Source organism: Antedon mediterranea, chromosome 5 (genome assembly GCF_964355755.1).
Source record: "Antedon mediterranea chromosome 5, ecAntMedi1.1, whole genome shotgun sequence".
Lineage (NCBI taxonomy): Eukaryota > Metazoa > Echinodermata > Crinoidea > Comatulida > Antedonidae > Antedon > Antedon mediterranea.
The window spans coordinates 21,070,520-21,095,021 of record NC_092674.1 but is presented as its reverse complement, the minus strand read 5'-3'; the positions used below and the strand labels follow the sequence as shown (position 1 = coordinate 21,095,021).

General features: G+C 35.0%; 1 protein-coding gene across 1 annotated transcript; it reads left to right on the top strand.

The window, feature by feature from the left end:
• The first annotated feature begins 4,113 nt into the window (after nucleotides 1-4,113).
• Nucleotides 4,114-23,242, top strand: LOC140049540 (fragile X messenger ribonucleoprotein 1 homolog). The gene is made up of 15 exons (XM_072094442.1): nucleotides 4,114-4,167; nucleotides 8,628-8,680; nucleotides 9,583-9,679; nucleotides 9,779-9,850; nucleotides 12,311-12,393; nucleotides 13,976-14,041; nucleotides 14,385-14,478; nucleotides 14,944-15,060; nucleotides 15,363-15,533; nucleotides 16,424-16,502; nucleotides 17,338-17,534; nucleotides 19,024-19,249; nucleotides 19,582-19,779; nucleotides 20,516-20,650; nucleotides 21,109-23,242. Exons 1-15 carry the CDS (start codon nucleotides 4,117-4,119, stop codon nucleotides 21,924-21,926), a joined length of 2,457 nt encoding a protein of 818 aa, XP_071950543.1. The 5' UTR covers nucleotides 4,114-4,116; the 3' UTR covers nucleotides 21,927-23,242.
• The last annotated feature ends 1,260 nt before the right edge of the window (nucleotides 23,243-24,502 follow it).

Sequence of the window (24,502 nt, the reverse complement as noted above, 5' to 3'; positions counted from 1 at the left end):
AATCGCGCGTTATTTCTAGAATGTTTACTCGATGGTATATAAAGTTGTTTAAAATCTCGGTACCGATTTAAACCACCAGATGTAACCCTGTTTACTAATTAAATTGAGTTAGATAATTAGTTATTGACAAATAAAACGAATTTAGATTGAACGATTTGCCCCAAATAGGGGTGTTTTCCGACCGTAGTATACACTGTCTAATGGATGTCCTCTTAAAAAATACCTGCACACAATAATACGAGGATGCTTCGCATTTTCCTATCTCCTCCTACGATAATTGTTTTTAATAGCTGAAAACCGGTTGAACAGCTTGAGTACAGTATCATAATGTTGAAGACAGGCCGATTTTCTTTAAAAAAATACTATTTTGATAGATTTAATATACGTTTATACAAATGTAAACTTAAAACTGAGATATAGCATTGCAATACTTTGACAATATTGTAAATACTGTACGTATAATAACCATTTTTGGTCACCATTTGAATCGAAATTTTCTTACTGTGAATGTGGTTACTTTTTATTGTATTAATTAGTAATTATAAAAAATATAAACGTCGTAGTGGTGTATCGTTACATGTACTTTACTATTTCAATCGACTATAACAGGGACAGTTTTAGTTTTTTGGACTCATTTTAAGACAAGTTTCTCCTTCGGACGTAGGCCTAAATCCCAGTGTGCTAATTTTACACATTAATCATCGTGTCTATTTATTCGTTTCTGAAAACGAAAATGTATTTATAGTCGTACAATTGAAATCGCCAGTTTTTTTGACGCTGAAATTACTGTGTATTCGAGAACCATCTGTGGACACAACCTAGATGGTACGCGAGCGAAGCGAGCGTACCATCTAGTAATAATTAATAGAAACGCTAGTGAAATTTAATTGCGTATTGTCCAAAAAATTGCCATGACCAAATTGGATATTTAGTATTATATTTGTGAATATTCCTAGCTTATTCTATGGAGAATGGCAACATTTCAGTTTTCTTTGAATGAGGTTAAATAAACACTCTACATTGTTATTTAATAAACATGTAATATCATATACAGGGGCCGCCAAAGCTCGGCTCTTTGAGTAATTTATAGGTCGTTTCAATCGATTTCTGATACAAATTCCTCCCAGACAAAAACAATTATTTTGGGTTACGCACTTTTTAGGCACGGGCCCTGATGCACCACTGGTTATATTCACGAAAAATATAATATACTGTGTGTGTATGTAGATACTGTATTTTCTTAAATTACATACGATGTGTCGAGAAGTCTTACTTTCTATATCATTTCAACAATTTAATGATTTTGCTGGAAAAGTAAGGGGGACAATCTCTCACTAAAAAATATGTGGGGGAGGGGCCATGTCCAACCAAAATTAAATAATCGATGTTAGCCTAATTGTTTTTGATTATAAACTTATTCACATTTTTACAAATAATTGTAGTTATACAATAATACTAATATTAGACCAAACATTTCGATTGGCAAATGCTGTTTAAACAAATTATTTAAAGACGTATTTTCCCCCTGAAAAAATAATTCTTAACAACATTTTTATTTAATATGCCATTTTAATGTAACAAAATAGTTACTTTGACCAAAAATTGGATAGAAAAAAAATGTATTTACCTGAAAAAACTGTAAATTAAAGCAAAAAATGGTCATAGGCCTATTAGCTGCCAGCCAATGGTTTTTGTTTGAATGTTACCGTTGTTTTGTCATTTCATACATGAAACCATTATTTTTTTTCCTACGGAAATGATTAACTTTATTAAAACTACAAAATAATATTATTCAAAGTCTGATTTATTTAATCTTAATTTTTCATGTTTTTGGGGGACAATACAAATCTCTCTCCATACTTTTAGAGCGCCCTCTTTAATGTCCCATTCTTGTATAAGATGATATATATCTTTATAATAAGAATTAATTCAGAATTGTGTACGTACACAAAGGAAGCGCATCGATTCTTTATTGCGATCCAGTCAGTCCACTCAGGGATTACATGTATCATTAATTAGAAACACAATTTTACTTCCGATTTTTAGTTTGGAAATATTTTCAAAAAACAAAGAAAATGTCACTTTCAGGTAACAATGCATCATTATGATGCATCTGAATACGGGTGTTCAACATTTCACAACTGAATATGATTCCTGCATAGACATGTTCCTTTTTAGTGACTGGGAGATGATTTTACGTTACAATATCATTCCTGTTATGGTCGCCTTTAGAATTGTCGGAAACATGACGACATTCATCGTAATAGTGATACAACTACATACATCAGCGTACGTGTATCTAGCCAATTTGGCAGTAGCTGATACGGTGACGGGACGTTTTGCCGAACGCCATTTCGCCGACAGACCACTGACCGACAGACTATTCGCCGACCGGACTATTCGCCGACCGGACATTTCGCCGACAAGACATTTCGCCGACAGGACATTTCGCCGAAAACCATTTAGCCGACAGGCAATTAGCCGACAGACATTTGGCCGACAGACATTTGACCGACAGACTATTGGCCGACAAGACACTTTGACGACAGGATACCGCCGATATTTTTTATGTACGAGTTTTAAATTGAATTTAAAACGTTTGCATTCGGTCATTACGCCAGTTCAGTGAAACACATTATGGTAGAATATATTAAAAAATAATAATCCATTTATGATGAATGTCTATCTTGAAGATAATAGTCGACCTCTTGGTTTTTAACCTACATTTGCTATTGTAAATCATTGAAGAGTACATTAATTTAGCGAAATAATAGACCCAATCTAAAATGTGTGTTGTGTTACTATACTGTCAATATAATAGGGCCTAAAGAAAATAAAAAATAAATATAAAAAATTACTGACACATGTAATAAACCTGTTATCTCTTCTTGAGATTTGTGTTGTACTTTGTTTTGGTAATTGTGGTACCCATTGCAGAAATAATTTATGTTCCATATACGGTTGATGAAGTAGGAAATAACTGCATTTTTTTGCCCGCACCTGGCCTTTAATAGAAAAGCTACCAAAAACTGTATGACATTATTTGGATTTTTAACGTTACTCCTGTCACTAAATTGTGGTTAACTTATTGCAGTTTTGTATTCGTCGTGTATGTTCTATTCTTTAGAAACTCCCGCAATACCGTGCCTAATTCATTCAAGACCGATCCACGTTTGAAATCTGAGAGAAAAATATTCTGTACAGTTTTTGTGACAGTCACAGTTTATGTTATCTGCATGGTACCGTTTATGTTAGGGATATTTTTCCTTTTTTTTATAATCTTGGATATTGCACTTTCGTTGTTTTTAAATATTTGTCGTTTAGGATTTATATCTAAATTCATATGTAAATCCTTTGATATATCTGTAGTAAATGAAAGTTTTAGAAAAGCATTTTTTTACGTCTTCTACATCAAAGTTCGCAGGAAATTACATCATTTTATCATTAGAAAAACCTAAGTACCACAATATGGATTTTTTGGTATCCAAATAATATTCACATTTTTTTAAATTTGCAGTTACGCTATATAGGCCTACCGCGATCGGTTATAGTACGTTTTAATTAAATGTAGGAAGGAAGTCAAAACGTCTGCCAAGTCATTTAAATACATTTAAAAATACAAACATAACATTTTATCAAAACAAGCGCTCCGCAATATAGTTATGTTTAGAAAGTTTAATAGGCCTACAAGGCCGCAGGGATGTATTTTGAAGGATAGACTGGTATTTTATTTTATATTATGTAGATACTGGATGGTGCACAGAGCAAGGAAGTCGAACCTTTTTTGATGATTCACGAATTGCTTCTTGTCCGGATTGTCAGAAATTGGGAATTCCCAATTAGGCCTATGCACATTTCTGACTAAACAATTAATTACGTCATCGATAACTATTTTAACAGATTGTTTATCAAAGGTTTAAAATTGCAAATAAATGGGATCTTTTATTATAAAACTGTAAATTAATTTATTTAAAAATAAATTACAATAATATTATGATGAAATACAAGTTGATGATGCGGTGTTTTGGTATTCCAACGATTTCTAAAAACGGCGGCTGTGTGAATAAAGAAAAAAAATCATACTGAATGTTTCCCACAATTCATTACGTTTCCAAGATGGAAAACCCTACGGTAGAAATTTGTGGAGTTAACGGAGCTTATTACAAGGTATTTGTAACGATTGTATTCAGATTGCATATTTAAAGAAAGTTGTTTGTAAACTCAAGTATTTTGTCAGCTTTTAGAACAATTAGAACACAATAAGGTTGTTGTTGTTTTGAGATTTTAGGGTTTGATCTGAAGCAGGCGGCGATGCGTTGTGATGAGGAGAGAGCGGTTCGGTTGCTGACCGCCGCGTGCAGGCCGGTTTCGCCTACAGATTACAAAAGCAAATGTGGCGGTAGCGAAGGTGATCGACGAGTATAGAACAGCTAAATTTAATAAATATCTCACAAATCTTGTGATAAAATAATTGTTTATACGCAATACCAAACATTGTTTTTTTTTTAATGAATGCATGTTTGGATATCTTTATGTACAAAATAGATCGTCGCGCCTTTTCTGTTTTATTGAAAAAAAAAAACGTGTCTGGCCTGGCCTGTTTGGGGTTGTTGAGACCCTCCTTGTTTGTGGATATGGAATAGGGCAGCTTCACACAGCAAATATTTATCCCAATAATTAGTGTAGGCAATGCTTAGGTTATCTTTGTAACTCTGTTAATCTTAGATTCCTACTAAATCTATTTTAAATTAACTAACAACAAATTAAACTTGTTCACTAAAAAGAAACGCCGTGGTTAGGATTCCGGCACCGGAACTCGACTGCCCGTCGTTTTAGGGAATCCGACACAATATTGCGCATGCGCAGAGTGAAGAGTATTCGGTGCCTCTCTACTCTACAGACTATACAGCGATGGATCATTCATCATGACTCCTCCACGGCGTAAAATAGCTACTAGGCTAGTAGGACTAGTCTAGATGCCTACTAACTAGTAATACTAGTAGTAGTACCAGCTAGATGTGACCACACCATTTGCCTATTTATTTTGTAATTAAAAAAGTGGTTGCTTCATTCATATATGAATTATAATTACATGACTAGTTTTATGATTTTTTTAAGTACAAAATAAAAGATTTCATATAACGCATTATACTGTGCATACAGCAATCGTACCAAGTTGATTTATTGACGCAGATGCGAAAAAAACAAAACTGTTCGGGGAGTCGGGGTCGCAACGCTATTCCCTTTCGTACATTTCTTAAAATACGCAAGAATATATGCTTAAAACAGTACAGAGTCCATTCCTTTCTACCTTGATGTTTGTTTGTTTCTTTATTTCCATTTACAAAAACATAAACATATATTATAAATAATGCACTTGTCAATTGTATGACCCACTGTACGACCCCCGGGAGAGGTGCGTCATTTGTCCGATGTGCGTCGACCTTTGAATACCATGACGCACCCGTGTGTAAAAAATGTGACTAACTTTTAGGTGACCATGACGCACCCATTTTGACGCACTGTGACCATGTTGTTTATGATATGGTGGGTGGTAAAGTGACGGACATTGACACACCTTGTTCATTGATGTGACGTACCATCTAGGTTTTTTGACGCACCCCTGCGTCAGTAATTATTTGTAAATGACGCACCCATGACGCACCTCTCGCGGGGGTCGTATAGTGGGTCATACAATTGACAAGTACATAATCATTACATACTAGTAGTGTGAACCACAGATACATAACAGGCAGAGAGAGGATGAGGCGCATCGCTCGTTTTGACACTAGGGCAGGCCTGTGTTTTTTCCGTTTCCGAACTTCATACTTTCAATTCTCTGTCTAATAAAATTACAGCATTATTATTATTATTTTAATTATTTCATTCATCGCTCTCGCACGACGACTAAATCTAGTTAACGTTCTGACTCTCGGTGTGGTGTGCGGTCTGTGACACCAGTGCAAGCTATAATTACTTCGCTCTGTGCATGCGCAATAGCGTGTCGTATTCCCTAACGCTGGGCAGTTGAGTTCCGGTGCTGGAATCCTAACCACGGCGAAAAAGAAATGATGAAATTGACTGCGTCTAGACCAGCTGTAACTTACTCCCTACTATACAGCTGGGAGGAAGAATAAGAAAACTACTAAAAATCATGTGACCAGGCCTACAGTAGTCCCTAACTTAATGCAAATTTAAATATGCTACTCTGCCTCTACTACGCCTTTGTTAAGCAACTAATATTCTTAATATCTCCTTTTTAGAAAGAAGGTAACATTGCAAATCATCACCATATTATTGTTACAATATACAGCATGCTACATTCACAACTTACTACCACTAGACGGCAAAAGGATCCCAAAAAATTCATATTTGATGGTAGCAAAATGACCTCCCTACAACCAAACTCTGTGATGTAAATATGGATGAGAATTGTTGAGCATGACGTGTTTGGGTAGCAAACATAATGTTACTAAAAAGGAATTCAATAATCTATTTTGGATTATTATTTTCTGAAATTTAATAATGACTTCGAAAATTTGTAACATTTAGAAACTTATTAAAAATTATCTAAAAATAACTCAGTGACAGCGTCTTTTAATTATTATTTATAAATTAATTTCAAATTTAAATGACATACATGGAACATATGCACAATGTTTAAGTGTAGATGATCAGATTGATACGATTTAGTAGAGAATGATCAGATAAATCAACCTCTATCTCATCATCTCATCTCATCTTTAAGACTAAAGATGATCAGGTTGGTGATCCAGAGGATCTTGCCATGTCTACTGTCTTGAGACTGATGAGGAGCCCATCATCTGTAACATCATTCTTAAGGATGTAGTCATGACATGTTAATTATCTACGCAGAGTGGCATAACACAGAAACTGAAGACCATTGATTTTGGCAATCTACTGTAAGGGCCCCTCCAACACTGGGAAAGAGGGTCTTGATGGGAAAAGTCACCGACCGCTCTAGTGTTTTGAGCCCTTTTCAACATGATTTTAATTCAGATTTAATGTAAATATTATAAACTTCTAATTTCTGATTTTCATGTGTCAACATTTTGACAGACAATTGCATAATACTAATAGTGTCGAAAATAAACTTGTTTAAAGGACTAAATGTACTATATTTTTTTAGAGGCTTATTAATATTACTGTAACTTTTCTCTAATTTATTTAAACCATCTTGACGCCTTAAAAAATAATTTGAATTTTATTATATGGAAAGTCATGCCAAAATATTACCGAATTTTCAATAATGTAGATGATAATACACAATGCAAACATCATACAGTAATTAATAGTTGACTATTTTCCTCTTTAAAAACTATGATTGGAATTTGACTGGAAGGCAACTTGATCTCTTAGTGTGTAATGATATACCTTATGATTTTGACTTGAAGCCTCATTAGTGAGACTTGTGCTTAGGTTAGGAATGGGTTATGTTTGTTTTATACACATAATATCCTAACATTTAAAGTTCATTAACAACAGGCACATACGTGTGTACAGTATGTTAATTTGATTTCATGGCTGAAGTTTTACTTAATGACAAACTGTCCAAATGTAAATTCAGATAATTATGTTGTTGTTATGAAAACAATATTGTGAAGATTCACCTAATTTCAATTTGATTTCTATGTAGATATTTTGAAATTGCTTTGTCGAACTTTATATGACTTTCTATTACCGTAGTTCCTCGGGTATAATCCCACCTCGAGTATAATCCCACCCCCGACTTTACGATTACCTTCGCACGCAAGCATATCTCCGGGCAAAGTCCCAGTGTATAATTTATCATTAGGACAGAGGTAGGCCTAGCTAGCTAGGCCGACATTGATTTTGTTTTAAAGAAATTCTCACCAAAAAATAGAGTAATTTCTCTGAATTCGGTTGACTTAAAACTCATCAAACATTGGCCATCGTAAAGTTGAATACAACCTTAATATCATCGCCCCGATCTTCGCGTTCTGCACATCATGCATTCGCCGCACACTCGCTCGCCGTGTACATTCTGCATGCCTTGTTTACACTATACTGCATGCTTGATTACCATAAAAAAAAAACCCGCCCTCTATACCGACCAGAGCAGTACTGTAGTTCGTGTTACATGCAACAACATGCGATTTGCACAGAGCTAGATGACCTGGCACTGGCAGTCTAATGTCTAGGCCTACATCGGAATATAGCTTTAGATAGCCTAAATCGTAGCCAGAAGAAATATTGTCATTTTCAGTTCATGCACCGGGAAACCCTGGGTATAGTCCCACCTCCCAAATTCGGGCAAATTTCACGTGCAAGGGGGTGGGATTATACCCGGGGAACTACGGTAATGATATAAAAGCTTAATAAAATAACAGGCCTTGTCTTTTAAGGCGAGTCGAGTGCGATCACTCACCTAACACACTCCTAAACTGCCCTTGAGGTGTGCGATTTACAACATGCTTAAATTTGGTAAACTTCTACACACCAACATATACAGCACACTACAGTACAGCAGCCCTGAATGTATTGAGGAGTGCAATTTGTAGCACACCTATAATTTTCAAAAGACAAGGCCTGAAAATAAGTTATTTTATTTACTGAATTAATAATGATTCAACTTTTTTTTTCAGGGATTTCTTCGTGACATTCATGATGAGGAAGTCACTGTAGCATTTGAAAATGAGTAAGTATTGGTAATTAAAAAAAAAACATTTTCTTTTTTAGATGTAATCCCTATACTGGGGGAGGGCAATCCCTATTCTGGGGGAGGACAATCCCTATTCGGGGGGAGGGCAATCCCTATTCGGGGGAGGGCAATCGCTATTCAGGGGAGGGCAATCGCTATTCAGGGGGAGGGCAATCCCTATTCGGGGGAGGGCAATCCCTATTCGGGGGAGGGCAATCCCTATTCGGGGGGAGGGCAATCCCTATTCGGGGGGAGGGCAATCCCTATTCGGGGGGAGGGCAATCCCTATTCGGGGGGAGGGCAATCCCTATTCGGGGGGAGGGCAATCCCTATTCGGGGGGAGGGCAATCCCTATTCGGGGGGAGGGCAATCCCTATTCGGGGGGAGGGCAATCCCTATTCGGGGGGAGGGCAATCCCTATTCGGGGGGAGGGCAATCCCTATTCGGGGGGAGGGCAATCCCTATTCGGGGGGAGGGCAATCCCTATTCGGGGGAGGGCAATCCCTATTCGGGGGAGGGAAATCTCTATTCAGGACAGGGAATAATTTCGCCAGTGTAGCATAGAAAAAAATACAATTCAAAACTATGTTTCTCGACTCATAAATCAGTTTGATTAGCAATATTGCTAAATAAATTTTTAAAATGAAATTTTTCCCTGCAGGAGACAATTCAGGGGACATTTTCCCCTGGAAAGGAGAAATATATACTTTTAATTATACAGTACAGACCTCTAATCATGGGACACCTCTATAAAAGACCTATAGGCACACTTTGTGTGTTGAAACTGTCACTCACATTTTTATCACTCAAATTTAGTCTATGGAATTATTCTGTTTTTGTTATCCAAAATACTATAATTTTATACCATACTCATACAGTTTTATGTTTTTTTTATAAAGTTGGACTCCTCCACGTCAAGTGCTCTTCTCGAATGTCCGTATGCCGCCTGAAGGAACTGATGACTTTGGTGAACTTCAGGCCAACGATGAAGTTGAGGTAAAGTTATTTTTATTTAAAATATTAATTAGAAAATGTGGACAGTACACAATAGACTCCTTAATCTTCATGTCGCTGCTATTGTTACTTTATTTACAGGTGTACTCTCGATCTTGTGAAGGAGAACCGTGTGGTTGGTGGAGTGCTAAGGTACAAGATGCGAAGGGAGAGGTAGGTATTTCATTTATTTTCTATATCTCATAATAACAATAATCAACAACATCATAAACCACAGACTTGCCAGGAGCGGAACACATTTAACTTCTCTTGCTATTTATCTTATTTATTCTTTATACGTGGACCGTAGTGTCTTCTGCACAAATACAGATGCTGTTCTGCCAGAGAGCAAGTCAATTGTATAATATAGAAATATAAATTTAATTTAAAATGTAACCATTAAATATAATTTTACAAAAACACCACTTGCTGGCAAACCAGAGCCCTATCTACTGTTAATAATATTAATTATACATGGTTTATGGTTTATGGTTTAAAATTTATATAGCGCAAAATACAAATACAGTAGAACATGTGTTTTACGTACCCTGATTTTACGTTCCCTTGATTTTACGTACGCTTAAAATAACCGATGACGTCATCATTTTCTTACATTGAGGGCGCAGTTTAACAACAACAAAGCACACAAAGCCACAATCATGGCTGTGTGTGGAATTCTGCTGTGTGTTTGAGTCAAGCTACGCACGTGCATTTAAGCAGCGACTGTTTTTATTGATAGAAAATACAAGAACAGTGATATTTTACACTTTATTTAAACATCTCACAGCCTGTATATACTGTACAGTACTGTACTTTTCTAGTTAGGCCTCACATCTTGCTAGGCCTGCTAGCCTGGCCTGAATAGTCTAGGCAAGGGCCTAGCTAGTGACAACCTGCATGCTGTTCAATAAAGTAGACAAACAGGGTAGCCTTTATAGCTACGATCTCTACGTATTTGGGGTCAATTTAAGGTCAACCTTGATTTTACGAATCCTTTGTTTTACGTACGCCTTTCGGTCCCGTACCGTACGTAAAATGGAGGTTCTACTGTAGTCTCTATGCGCTGTTTAGTACAAGTGTGAAAATGAAAAAATTTTGATATAAAATACTGTAAACCACGAAATAGCCTAAAAACCGAATAAATTAACCAAGACAACAGAAAAATCCGAAAACGGAATCTCACATCACCACACTGTTTTTATTCACAAGTGTCATAGTGATGTGAGCATCTGACTATCCTGCCTAACAAACAATAAAGTGAATAAAATGTATGAGAAAAAAAAATGAATTCACACAGAACGAAACAAGTGAGTTTTCAATTGAGCTTTGAAGATCGAAACGGAGGGACTCACGAATCACCAAAGGCAAAGAGTTCCACAATTTTGGAGCAGCGGCCACGAAACATCGCTCCCCACATGACTTCAATCTACACCGTGGATAATAGTCAAGAGTGGTTAAGTCAGACGTAGACCGGAGGGAACGAGGTCGCCGAGCGAAACTTCATTAACTCTGAAATATACGCTGGCGACAAATGATGAATGGATTTGAAAACAAATAAAAGAACTTTGAAAACAATACGCTTTGGGCCTCTTGGCATGTTACCAACTTGCTTAGCAAGTACCATAATAAACTGAATTCCTTCATTCTAAATTTGACTGCATTCCTGGCCCTTAAGTTTCTTTTATTTAATTTTACAGCAAATTTGAATGGTTGATTAGTAGTATACAAATAATGCATGTTTATGAGTTGGATGGTGAAGAATATTTCATTAGTTGAAATATTGACTGCCATATGAGTTTAATATACACCAGTCTATTGTTCAAACCAGGGAGTTGTTGTTCAAACAAGCGAAATATTCTCTAAAACATTCATTATTTGTTTTAACACCTATTATAATTATGTCAACAACAACCAAACAATCCCAGGCCTAGCTAGGCAGGCAATGATATGAAAAATCACCAGGCAACTGAAACTGATCTAGGCTAATTATGGTTATTCCAACGATTCCATGTTTTGTTGAGTTGTTTTATTCGGACCTTAAATTAATAAAAATCATAAAAATGATTTAAAGCTAATTTGAGTGTTGTAAAGTCTAATTTTTTTATGACAAAATGTTATTTTTAATGTTAGCTAAATGTATAGGGATGTCATTCCCATAATTCATCTAAAGGGTTGGACTTGTCATTAGAACCAGGTGTAACCTTTTAACAAAGCAACATATGGAGTTGGTAATTAAATTACTATATTAACAGCAATAAGCTGATCAGCTCTATTTAAGGCAATGGTCAGTTGGCTGTTTTACAATATGTCTAGTCAGGTAGGTGAAATAGCATTAATGTATGTCTAGTATAATGTACTGATCTATACCTGCATTGCTATTTTTAAAATTTCAATTTAATTATTAATTAATTTAATAGTAAACAGAGTTTATAAAATGTACTGTATTAAACTTATCTGAAACAGATACAAAAAAACAAGGGTATACAACACTATGTATGTCAATTGTACCTTAAAAAATATTTTAGCATTTTCATAAAATTGATGTATTTTTCTAATACTGTATTACCATCTAGTATACGCATTATTGTGCTGAAATGGAAATTATATAAACTGTGTTCTGTTTTTTTATTGCAGTTTTATGTAATAGAGTATGTAGGATGGGATAACACCTACAATGAAATAGTGCAAAAAGATCGTTTGAGACCCAAGAATAGAAAGTAAGTCATTTCAAATAAATTAAATCTTAAGTAAATCAGAATGTTCATCTACCATAATTTAGCATTATGTTTCTACTAATTCTGCACTATTCACAGTGGATGGACATAACCCACAGGCTGATTGATGATGGTTGCTCACAGTGATAACAAGAATTGTGGTGACATTGTGGTGTTGATAATTGTGGCGATTTTTTTTGGTATTAATAATGTTGGTGTTGATTACAGTAGTTGTGACATTGTGGTGTTGAAAATTGTGGTGATTTTTTTGGTATTAGATATTTTGGTTTTGATTACAGTAGTTGTGATATTTTGGTCTTATTAGTTATGATATTATTAGTGTTAAAATGTAACCCCTAGCCATCAGCGCAAGCTTAGTGGTCTAGAGAATACGAAATGCGAGGTCATTGGTTTGAGTCCCACCCGAGAATTACTTGTTCTCAATGTACTTAGTATAAACTACAAAATTATGTCAATTGTCCGAGTGAAACATCTGACCCATTGTTAAATTATAGTTATATGGATTGGTAATTTACCGTATATTTTGGTGTATAAGTCGCACTTTTGACACGCAAATTTGACCTCTAAATTAAGGGTGCGTCTTATACACCGAACATTATGCCTCACACGACACAGATTGTACATATCGTCACCTCGTTGGCTAGGCCTAGCCTAGGCTAGCTACAGTGTACTAACGTAACGGCAACCTGCTTCTGCCTAGTTTTCCAGGCATTTTAGCGTGATGTTATACTAAATATGATGAAAAGATTTGTTCATTATGGAGCTGTTTTAGGCGCTCCGATAAAATTTCATTTGTAAACGTTTACGATTGGAATAGTATTTATTTGTAGTTATACGCACGATCGCCGACCGCCGTACCCCCAGCGCAAGCCCTTCTTGGCGGCCACATGGTCTATGGTATTCGACTAGTATATTCTCCAGTTGATTATAGCATGGACCTAGCGTATACACTTCTCGGATACATTGATACTAATCGAATACGATTGTCCGTGAAAACGTGCGCCCTCTCGAAATGATCGAGCAAGGCTAGCCCACATACGTGCATGTTACACACACGGTCATGCACTCGATGTTGCGGGTGCGAAACTCATGAATAACAAGTTAGAAAGAACTTGTTGAGGCTGGGAGTGGTCGAGCCTAGGTAAGAAAAACCCTAACTAAAGGACTCCGTTGTAGATATAACAATATATTATTACAATAATATTGATTACAATTTTAAAAAAACATTGTTGAAATATAAAATACGTCTTATACATCGACGATATAAAAAATACCGATATTTTACTCTCAGTTAGGGGTGCGACTTATACACTGAAATATACAGTAGTGGTGTATGATACAGCAGTTTTGTTATTTTGGTGTTGATAGTTAGTGGTGATTGTTAGGTGTTAAATTATAGTGGTGTTGATGATAGTTGTGGTGATATTTAAGCGTTAATAGTCTGTTTGGTGATATATAGTTGGTATTGTGTAGTTATAATGATATTTTCCTGTTCATTGTTGAGGTATTTTGAAAGTAAATAGCAACCTCATCATTATTACCTAATTTACACTTTTTTTTACAGTCCACCGTTAACTAACGATGCATTTACCAAAGCTACCATAAGTGTACCGCAAGACTTGCGAACATAGTAAGTGATGTATTTTCATTATAAATTGATAGAAATCAGAGGCAAGTCAATGATTTTAATATAGTACTTGTATGTAGAGGAATGTCATCTACTGGAATTAAAAATTCATTATCTGACTTGTGAATTATTACAAAAAAAATGATAAAACTTGAATAATTATTTAGTAAATTTATTTACTCAATGAAATAATTGATTGAACATGTAATTATTAGATGAAATTACAAATTTTAGCCCTGGGTTTAGTTTCAATCTATTTCACATTAGTAGTAATTATCTCATTCTTTTGATTATTTTGTGTTTATTTTGTGATTATTTTGCAATTAATTCTGTTGTTTCATTCCAGTTCTCAAAATGATCAGCATCATCGCGAGTTAGTCAAATCTTCTGGGGTAATGTCTGTACATTATGACGACAAAACTGAATCTCTAATAGTCATTGTAAGTTCATTTTCTGAAACTTTATTTACAATAAAATCCCAACAAAGTGAACACAACAAAAGTGTTCCGTGAATTGGTGTGTCTAAATCTCTGTCTATATTATCAAACTAGTTTGACAAATGTGTTAGTGATATGCCCAAATATGGTATTGATATGCCCAAATATGGTAGTGATGACATCACTTCCATATATGAGCACATCACATATTTTTGTCACATACAGTTTGGTAGACAGAGCTTTAAATGGGTTCTAATGTATTATTCTATTATAAATCTACAGTATATTATATAATGTCCTTAGATTAACAATAGAATTAACACACAAAATACAAAGGTACCGAATCTTGGCTTGTCTTTTTCCCATTCTCACCGATTTCCTCATCTTTATCGCTTTAATATAATTATAGAATATGTTTAATTATTTAAGATTGGCTTCATAATCCAAATATATTTTGTTCATTATTAGGGTAAAGCTGCCCAATCCGTAAAGAAAGCTGAACTTTTAAGTGAGATGCATTTTCGTAGTCTACGTACAAAAATTATGTTAGTGCAACGAACTGAAGAAGCAGCTTTGCAACTAGAGGTCAGTATTTGTATAATGAGGTCAAGTTAAATATTGAATATTGAAACACATAACATGGCAGGCTAAGAATTTGACCTTTGACAAGATTGCCTGAAATTTAAATTTGCATATTATTATATTTGTTTATTTGATATAGTACTGAAAACATTTATTTTTTTAAAGATCCCAACACAGTTTAAAAATGGTATTTAATGAAATTGAATTGTCAATCAACAATAACCATAAATTTATTCACTTTTTTTGGCAATTAATTTTGTTTAAGTATATGATTTTGTTTATCTTGATTGATTTAATATATGCAGGTGACAAAGCAGCAAACGGAGAGTTGTATGGAAGAGTTTGTTGTGTCTGAAGACCTAATGGGGCTTGCCATTGGAGCACATGGTAGCAATATTACAGATGCTCGTAATATGCCAGGTGTTAAAAGAATAGACCTTGATGAACATACCTGTACCTTTAGAATATATGGTGATGTAAGTTTACCTCCATTTTAGGACCAAACTAACAGTAACCACTTCCAATTAAGGACCATGATGGGAATACTGTAGTTTTTAAAAATATTGATGAACCTACCTGTGCCTTTAGAATTATCATGGTGCTTTAAGTTTACCTCTATGTGCCCTTAATAACAGTAAGCACTTCTAATTACGGACCGTGATGGGAATACTGTAGTTTGGTAAAACTGTTGATGAACCTACCTGTGCCTTTAGAATTATCATGGTGCTTTAAGTTTACCTCTATGTGCCCTTAATAACAGTAACCACTTCCAATTAAGGACCATGATGGGAATAGTTTGTAAACATGTTGATGAACCTACCTGTACCTTTAGAATATATGGTGATGTAAGTTTACCTCCATTTTAGGACCAAACTAACAGTAACCACTTCCAATTACGGACCATGATGGGAATACTGTAGTTTGGTAAAACTGTTGATGAACCTACCTGTGCCTTTAGAATTATCATGGTGCTTTAAGTTTACCTCTATGTGCCCTTAATAACAGTAAACACTTCCAATTAAGGACCATGATGGGAATAGTTTGTAAACATGTTGATGAACCTACCTGTACCTTTAGAATATATGGTGATGTCAGTTTACCTCTATGTGCCCTTAATAACAGTAAGCACTTCCAAATAAGGACCATGATGAGAATAGTATGCAAAAACTTTGATAAACCAGTAATAGCACTTCCAAATAAAGACCATGATAGGTATAGGTGGTAAAGAATATACCTTGATGAACATACCTGTACATTTAGAGTGTACATATAGAGGTTCACTTCCAATTTCTTTCACATTTTGTATCGTACAGTATAAATATTACTTTAAAGAATTAATATTATTAACATTTTCCCAACTTCATAGACGGAAGAAGCTGTCCAAGTTGCTAGAGCAAAGTTAGAATTTATTGAAGATAAATTTGAAGTACCAAGAGATCTTATAGGTAAAGAATACAGTTTAACATTGATTTGATAACACCAGTAGTCACTACACGAATGTTTTCTTTTCCGTTTAATATTAACGAGAAATGAATATCCACTTTTTATTTCAACAAAATAATGATTCTTGGTTTGGAATCGAACCACAGATCAGTATAGCATGTCATGAATTCTGCTAGATCACGAAGCTCATGCTGATGGTTAGATGCCCTTCTCTGTAGGTATACTGATGGCTTAGAACATTTGGAATACTGCAAAGAACATCTGTAGACCACTAAGCTCATACTGTTTGTTTGTTTTATCTTTATACTGGGTGACCTCTTCAGTCAAAGACTGATCTCCCAGAGGGCCCAGTTGATGATCAGTGGCTGTAATGTACTAATACACCGGGGTAACCCCCTACTCGTCTCGAAAGATGTACTAGGTTCTTTAAAGTGCACACGAGCAAGTTGTGTACACTGGACCTACGGTTTATAGTCCTTATCCGAGAAGACTCGTTCTACCACCAGAACCATGGAGTGAGTGAGCCTCGAACCTCTGCCGATGTTATGGCTACGTGATTACGGTTCCACTGTCTTAACCGCTCGGCCACTCACTCACTAAATACTGATGGTTAGATGCTCAATGGGAATACTGCAAAGTAATTCTCTGGTGCGATTGAAATTACAAACTCCACATTACTATTAAACCTGGTGTGCATACATCCCTAGATCACCAATAAGTAGTATATACATTGTTCATGATTATTTTTATATTCAACTGTATAACTTGTACTGTTCTGATCTACAGTACGAGTATGAAGTATCATCTTGTTCATTTATGTGTGGTTGTACTTTTTAGGTAAAGTAATTGGAAGGAATGGACGAGTTATACAAGAAATTGTTGACAAGTCTGGGGTTGTACGCATCAAGATAGAAGGAGACAATGAACGTGGGAGTACTGACAATTGCAGTACAGTACCATTCTTGTTTGTAGGAACTAAGGAAAATATTAGCAATGCCAAAGTGCTGTTAGAATATCATGTTAGCCATCTTAAGGTTTGTACATTTTTTGTTCTTACGATTTGATGCATAGAATTAATTATAAGTAATTTTAAAAAAAGTAGATTTATAATAGTATACTACCCATGACATAATGTAACATTATATTTTTCATAAAATGAATGGTCAGGCCACATTGGGCCTGTTTCTGCTGCAACTGCTCAAAATACGGTATAAAAATACGGTATAAAATACGGTATTTTTTATACCGTATTTTTTAGTACCCCGTTTCTGCTAACAATACTTCTTGGGTGGTCGTGTTAAATTTCATCTTTTTTACCCAAATTGCCATTCATTTATTTGATCGATAATTAAAAGTCGCAATAAAGGAAGTTTTACGTCTCACTTTCAACAGCCTAGCCCTAGTGATAGAGATGTTGAGAGCACAGAAAACATCGTAATGGGGACAATTAATTCGTTCCCTCCCCGAGTTATTGTATTTTGCAATGTTGTACTGCTTTCGCAGGCTCTTCAGCTTTGAGTTTACTTGCTTTGGAGACAAGTTTATTCCATACTCCTGCTTTATTTTTTTAGAAATGTCTTTATAAATGTGGTTGTCCCTTTTATTACCTTTTAGTTGGTCAGACATTTTAGCTTCCCCACACACATTTATTTAGTAAAACTGTGACGTATTCGCTCCACATTTTCGCCGAATATATCTATACATGTGTGTAAAGCAGCTAACAGCGACAGAAAATAAAAACACGAATGGTGACCTTTTGTCATGTAAAAAAAAAATACGGTATTTTTTATTGGCAGCAGAAACGGGTACAAAAAATACGGTATTAATTTGTAAATACCGTATTTTATCCACAAATTTTGTGGGGAAAATATGGTATACAAAATACGGTATATTTTTTATGAGCGCAGTTTCTGCTGCCAAAAATATACCGTATATATACGGTATTCAAAAAATACCGTATAATATACGGTATTTAGTTGGCAGCAGAAACAGGGCCATTGTCATTTGCAATTTGTAACATATTGTAACATTTTACCCAACATGACATTAGGGAGACCAGACCCTCTTCCTTTTATGTTTAGCAAACATACGGTATCATATAGTATGGTGAGTGAGTGGCTGGCTGAGTGGTTTAGACTGTGGAACTCTAATACCTTTACATAATATCATCAATGGTTCTTGTGGTAGAACAAGGACTATATTTTAAACCATAGGTCCAGTGTACACAAATGCTTGTGTTTACTTTAAAGAACCTAGTTGAGTAGAGGGTTACTCCAGTGTACTTCTCACACAGCCACTGTCATAGACAGATAAGAGAGTGCCTGAATTGGCAACACTGACATGATGTGGCCCTTAGGGGAGAACATCTATGAAGTGGTAAGGGCCTCGTGCATTTTAGCCCATACTAACAGCAAATATACAGCTTATATCCATACAGAAACCCAAGTAACAACGCATCTGGATTTGCATGTGTTGTTCATTTTTGAAGTACTGTTTATTAACACTTTAACATTTTTAATACAGGAAGTAGAACAAATTCGATTAGAAAAACTACAGATTGACGAGCAGCTAAGAAGTCTTGGTGCTGTCTACATCCCTGGACCGTATTTTCCCCCTCCCAGAGAAAGAAAAGGAGACCGTGGGTATGGTTCAGATTTTTCAGAAGATAGTACATCGAGCAGAGGAGGCAACAGAGGTGGCCGTAGAGGGCGTGGTTCCAGAGGTGGACGATATAATAATGATAGATACGGTATGCACAAAATATTTACTTAAAATTTATTTATTTTTTCCAATTTTTGCGATGTATACAGGAACAGAACATATATGACCAGTTTAATATACTTTTTTGAGGACATCTGGTATTAATGAATACTGATTCAAAATCCTGTTCTTTCTATATAATTTGTACATTTAGTATCTCCTGTAACAACACACCCACTACACTGTTGCAATATACAGAAACAGATACGACGACAAAAACAAAATATATAGAGGTGTCCCGAGGGAGGGGTTCTAACTGTATTAGCATTATAATTGCATGGATTTTGGATACAACTTGTAATGTGAATTGGTTCCCGTTAGATTCAGCGTATAGCGGTTCTGAGAGGGATTCTGGAATGTCCCGAACAGGAGATTGGGCAGACCAGGTGAACCAAAGTGATTCATCATCATATAGTGGAAGAGGTGTTGGCATGGCAAGGGGTAGAGGAGGAAGAGGGCGAGGGAGGGGAAGAGGAAACAGGAGAAATCCTTTGATATCTGGTACAAGATACAATTCAGGTAGACAATTTATGATACAACTATGCATTACATTTTAAATGCTTGAATCAAATTTTGTTTTCGTCTGTTTGTAAGGTGGTAATCTATTCATGCTTGGTTCCCACTAGGATGCAACAAAAGGACGTATGCCTGCAACATATTGATGCAAAGTACAATATGAACATAAACTGTGTCACAACTCGGAACCGACAACATAAGCACAGTGTCGTAGATTATTCAACAGCGTTTTTTGCTTTGCGTACATCGCAACATTGAACTACATTTTTATATTGTTTTTTTTAAACAGATACATTGAAACACACTAACTAAAATCATATTGATTTAGTTAGATTGATTGATTGATTTAAAAAATAGTTCTGCAATAACTGCAGTAGAATAATTTTGACATGATCCCTAAGCATGTATTCAATTTAACCCTTTGAAGACATGAGGTTTCTACCCCAAGTGACTGAGGCTAAATCAGGTATTTTTGATAGGTTTAGGAAAAAAGCAAATTAAATTTTAATGACTGTAACTTTCTTCAATTGTTGGTTTTATTGTTATGTGAAATGTTTTGGCTTTTCGAAAAAAAAGTTCAAATGCTCAAAAAGTGCGATTCAGTGATTAAAAAGTCAACCTGTATGTATACAGGCATCGCGTCCTGGGACAGTAAATTACCCCGTATGGGATATGGGCAACGTCTTTAAAGGGTTAATTGTTGTTACACCTTTCTTATTTGTTTTCTCCTATTTGTAAGGTGGGAATGAAAGGGTACTACCATCAGAAACTGACGATGATGCCAATAGCTATACTGAGAATCGTCGACAGTATGCTGATGAAGAAACAATACTGGAAGATAGAACAGCTGATGAGGATGCTAAAAATACTGATGGTAAAGCTCTTTTATTTGTATAACACACTTTCTGTCTTCACTATATTCATTCATTCATTCATCAGTGGAAAATGACTTCCATTTATTGTCATCTGCATAATAAAATATACTTAGAAATTGTGTTTGCTCTGAGATATACAAAAACAGATAAATAACAAACAAAAACAGTTACAAGTTTCACATCACTCTCGCACTGTATACTTACGAGCATTCAATGACAGCTAGTTTGACAAAAAATGTGTGATGTGCCCAAATATGGTAGTGATATGATGTCGTCATGTCCATATATGGGCACATTACATTTTGTTGTCACATAACATTTGATAGTATAGACAGAGCTTTTGCAGATTGTAGATTGTGGGTCACATGATATTCAAAAACCAATTTCGTTATAATTATGCAGGTTGAATTTCATTTTGTCATTTCCATTATCATATTTTTAAAATAATTTCTCTCAGATAATTCTAGAGGCAGAAGAAAGAGAAAGCCTAAGAGAAGTAATAGTAATAGAAACCGGAATAATAATACTATGCAAGAAGTAAAGGAAGAAACTAATGGAGTGGCGCCACCTAACAGTCGTGAGGAGACTGAAGCTTCCAAAGATGATAATAAGAACAAGAACTTTAATAATCGCGACAGGAGGAGTGGTAGCTCGTTTAAACGTGAAGATGGAAATGCTAAACGTGATGATAGGTCGAATCGTGATGATAGGCCACCCCGTGACGATAGGCCACCCCGTGACGACAGGCCACCTCGCAATGAAAGACCACCCCGCAATGATAGGCCACCCCGCAATGATAGGCCACCCCGCGATGATAGGCCACCCCGCGATGACAGGCCACCCCGCGATGACAGGCCACCCCGCGATGACAGGCCACCCCGCGATGACAGGCCACCTCACGATGATAGGCCACCCCGTGATGATAGACCCCCCCGCGATGACAGACCACCCCGCGGTGATAGGCCACCTCGTGATAATAGGCCACCCCGTAGAGACTCTTTTAAAAAGCCATCCCAGGATAGTAAGAGAAACGAGGAATCAAGTGATGCAGTGAATGATAACAGCAAACCACCGTCCGGTAAAACCATTTCAAATGGACCTCGGCAACAGAGAGATCCTCGTCCGCCTAGGCAAGATAGAAAGCAGAAAGAATCAAATGGAGAGAGGGTGAATGGGGTCACCACTGAAGAATACAAACATAGTAAGGCCAAACCAAAAGAAACTAATTCTCAACAGGTGGAAGAAACGGTAAAAATGGTAAATGGCGATGCATAACAGTGACCATCATTGTCACATTGTAAATCATTAAAATTGTAAGTAGTGTGAATAATTATCCGATCCAAGTTTTCATTTTATTTGAGATTCAAACTTTTCATTTATTCGGTTTGATGTTATGTAGTAAAAGGACCTTTATGTGCAATACTTGCATTTAATCACCTTTCATATTTTGTGAAACATTCTAACTACTTTAATTGCACATAATGCATTTTAGTATTATCTACCATTGTCCATATGTAGTTGAAAGATGCCTTTATTATTAAAATTGTAGTAGCAACTCTTGATCTAGATAAATGAATAAAATTGATGGATTTATCTAGTATCTACATGGTTCTTAACCTTTCTCCTGAAATAAAGCCATTTTTAGGTGTTGTATTATCATAACCTGACCCTTGATAGTTATCCAGTGATGTATACAAACTTTAATCTACTTAATATGCAGGGACAATGCTTTCAACTTTTACTGTATTATTGTATGTATGCAGCCCTACTTTACTTAACATGCTGGAATAATACCAAATGTTACTGCACATATAATAGTACATTTTGCTGTCTAGATCTGTAGGAAGATTGCGCAAGTTACTGTTATATCCATATGAACGTTTATCTGGATGATATTCTGTGTGATGAATGTTGTCTAGGGAATATTCATAGATATTGCCCAATACTACTGAATTATTACTACACGTTCCTAATCAATACTTAATATTCAGGAATATGCCTCCTACAAAATCTACTGTATTGTTCATATTATATTACCATTCATCTAAGTATATAATATGCAACGATATTGGTCTGAATGTCATAGCAACAGCCTGCATTATACCAATTAATGGTGACAGTACATTACAATGTAAGGATAATGTTTATGAATGATAAACTAAAAGGGAATTATTTTGTTTGTATGGTTCACATCCTTACTCTAAACTTGCTTACTTCTATGTAAGTTTAATTCACTTATTAGATTAACTTCAATCAACTAACTTTGTATTCAGACACAGTACCTGTGTTTATAACTGAACAAAGTGTATAAACATACCCCACTACTTTGTGAATAAGATAAAACTTGCTAAATTAATTCATAAAAATATGTTTTTTATTTTATTATATGTTAACATTTGTAAATGATGGTGCCAAAACACTGACGCTGTAATCACTTTATAATAGCAAATCAAGTTTAATTTCTAATGAAATAATACCAAATTTAAATTTTAATCTCTGCTGCAATAATTATCAAATGTATTAACAACATTCAATAATATAATTTGCCCACTGATGAAATATATTATGAATAATTGTATTGTCTCCCAGAAAAACCAATAATTTTTTACTTCAGATTAATTGATCAATCTGTATAAACTTCTTAAAATTGAAGAAGTGAATAGTTTGCTAATATAGAAATCACTTCTTATAGCCTTAAGGATCATGTAAATCCCATTCTACTGCAGTTACTGCAGTATCTACATTTTTTACTGTTTATTTGTTTCAAATGTAAACTTTTATTATTAGTCATTCACTGAAATAAACAGTAATGTTGATTGAAAAAATTCTTGCTAAATAATTAAAGCAGGTAAGCAAAATGTAGTTACTGCAGCAAATGCAGTAGAATGGTAATGACATGGTCCCTACAGTAATATCAGAAAACTTCATGCAGTTAAATACACCTCCACTTTAGCAATAGATTTTTTGTAATAGACAGCTAGTAGTACAATTTAAGTGCCATCACTGTCCCTTCATAATTCCACCATAACACATATTTTATGTGATCTTTAAATGTTTACAATGTTTTAAAGTGAAGTTTCATTACAGAATGGTCAATATCCCAAACCTTTTATTAGTACTAATTAGCTTGGAATTTTCATTTTCATACCAAATATTTATTCTTTATTGGGTATTCTTGTAATTAGATTTGTTATTTTTAATTTGTGCCAAGAAGAAAAATTCATAAATATTTATTAGTATTGATATTTTTAAACATTTCTTGAGTATTTGTGAACATAACTGTATAGATTGTTAGTTTAGGTTTTGATACATTGTGAAAATAAATTGTTTGTATTTTGCCATCATACAGTATGTTAAATAATCCATTTTTCAATTCTTATTTATTTTTCACTTACCTAAAAAATTACTGAAGGTTCATATTGAATAATTAACTTTTAATTGGTTTGTTTTGTTTTGTTTATTTTAAAAGCACTTTATGAAAATCATAAATAGTAAGATTTATACTGTGTGTAAGTACCATACTGACAACAAGATAAAGTACCCTCACATCTTCATTGATCTACAAAGTGAGAAAAATATTAGTGCATTAAAATTCATGTATATTCCTATCACCTTATCTCAATGGTTGCTGATGCTTTGCGAATGCATAGAATCATTTCTGAAAATTATCATTAATTTTGTCAGTAATTTTAAGCAATATTATCAACCGACTAACCAATCTATTGCAGTCCAAACTGATTTCAATTTGTGGCAAAGCCAAGCAAAAAGATGTATGGATAAGTCGCAAAACATTTTTTAAATGAATTAATTTATGATTATACCCACATTTCTCTGGATCTACATTTTCAGAA